The sequence below is a fragment of the Dama dama genome, chromosome 30 (genome assembly GCF_033118175.1).
Source record: "Dama dama isolate Ldn47 chromosome 30, ASM3311817v1, whole genome shotgun sequence".
NCBI classification, from domain to species: Eukaryota; Metazoa; Chordata; class Mammalia; order Artiodactyla; family Cervidae; genus Dama; species Dama dama.
Genome location: NC_083710.1, coordinates 39274745 through 39276823, shown reverse-complemented (window position 1 = coordinate 39276823; position 2079 = coordinate 39274745). Strand labels below are relative to the sequence as shown.

The 2079-nt window shown below is 48.4% G+C and overlaps 1 protein-coding gene across 1 annotated transcript; it reads right to left on the bottom strand.

Annotated features, from left to right (window-relative positions):
• Nucleotides 1-615: 615 nt before the first annotated feature.
• GJB6 (gap junction protein beta 6) lies at nucleotides 616-1401 on the bottom strand. Its single transcript, XM_061133392.1, has one exon. It carries the CDS (start codon nucleotides 1399-1401, stop codon nucleotides 616-618), a length of 786 nt encoding a protein of 261 aa, XP_060989375.1.
• Nucleotides 1402-2079: the final 678 nt, after the last annotated feature.

Here is a 2079-nt window from a genome sequence, read left to right as displayed (position 1 = left end):
GTGACGCCCCAGAGAGAACAGAAACCCTGAGCCAGGTGGCTTCAGCAACGGACTCATCTTTATTGAGAGTGCCTTCTTGCATCAGCTGTTCATAAGGATTGCAAATCACCCATCTGGAAAGTTTCCCCCTTCCATATAGCTCTGGCCATGCCCAGAAAGCACTGAAAATACATTGTACAGCAAACACTTTCCACCCTAAGAGCCATGACAACTCATGACAATGCAGATATCTACGACAGGACAGAGTAAGTTCAAATATTAGACACTTATGGGATGATTCGAAAACTAACATTGTGTGTTTTTCCAGGTAAGGAAGACCAGTCATTATAAAAATACTTTATATAAATTCAGAACTAACACACTCAATCCTATAAAAATATCTTTTCCTAATAAAAGTATTAATTTCTAGATGAATGTCCTTTATCGACATCAGTTATGTCCTTAAGTTTTCAGGAAATACCCCATGTCAGACTGTCCACTGAAACCCACATGTAAAGTCACACCATGGCCCGGTTGTCAAGAACGGACCACATAGTCCCGGCCTGGTTATGCTACAGGAAGTTAACTCAGGCGTCTATGAATTAGGAAAGCCAGCTATGTGGTGCCTTCCACTGTTTAACTGGGAAACCCGGTGATGGCGTTCTGCCCGCCCTCAGAAATCAGCTCATTCATCTCGTTCTGTTTACTCTCCTTGAGGGCATTGTTGGGGGGTGCTTTCCGCGTCTGCGCTCGCTTGGACCTCCTGAAACACACCTTGAGCAGCAGGTAGCACAGCTCGGCCACGTTGAGCAGCATGCAGATGACGGACGCGGAGATCATGAAGATGGTGAAGACCGTCTTCTCGGTGGGCCGGGAGATGAAGCAGTCCACCAGGTTGGGGCAGGGCTGGATGCCGCATTTCAGCACCCAGGGCAGGTGGTACCCATTGTACAGGAAGTAGAAGACATACATGAAGGCAGCCTCGAAGACAATGCGGAAAAAGATGCTGCTGGTGTAGGTCCACCACAGCGAGCCCTTGATCCGGACCTTCTGTCGCTTGATGTCCTCCAGGTCCTTGAACTCACTCCTTGTCTCGCCCCGCCTGAACCGCCGGGCAGCCTCATGCCTGTAATAGGCCACATGCATGGCCACCAGCAAGGCGGGCGTGGACACAAAGATGAGCTGCAGCGCCCAGAGCCGGATGTGCGAGACGGGGAAGAAGTGGTCGTAGCACACGTTCCTGCAGCCGGGCTGCAGGGTGTTGCACACGAAGTCCTCCTGCTCATCCCCCCAGACCTCCTGGGCGGCCACCACCAGGATCATGACGCGGAAGATAAAGAGGACGGTGACCCACACCTTCCCGATGCTGGTGGAGTGCTTGTTCACGCCCCCGATGAACACGTGCAGAGTGCCCCAGTCCATGCTGCTGCTTCACCCTGCTCAGGCGAGAACACAGCGTTGTGAGTGGGGCAGTCCCTCTGTGTAAAACAGCTCTAATGTCACAGATGGAAGCCTTTCTCTTGACATTACCCTCTTGACTGCGAAGTAGGCAGTTTTCTGGTGGGGGGAATACCCACCCTGAGAACATTCTCAAGTTCTCATAGGGGTTTAGGATCATCTTTAAAAAAAAAAAAGGAATATAATATATCCTTTCTCTCCCACCCTCCTTTCCACCTGTCTAGTCATCACAGAGCAGAGTTGAGCTCTCCGTGTTACACAGGAGCTGCCTACTAGCTATTAATATCTATTTTACACACGGTAGTGTATAGACGTCAATTCTTTTTTTTTCCCCCTTGATTTTATTTTTTTTAATTTATAAAATTTTTTTCCCATTTATTTTTATTAGTTGGAGGCTAATTACTTTACAATATTGTAGTGGTTTTTGCCATACATTGACATGAATCAGCCATGGATTTACATGTGTTCCCCTTCCTGATCCCCCCTCCTGCCTCCCTCTCCATCCCATCCCTCTAGACATCAATTCTAATCTCCAAGTTTGTCCCTCCCTTTCTTCCCTACTCTGTGTCCACAAGTCTGTTCTCTATGTCTATGTCTCTATTGCCACCCTGGAAGTAGGTTCATCTGTACCATTTTTCCAGG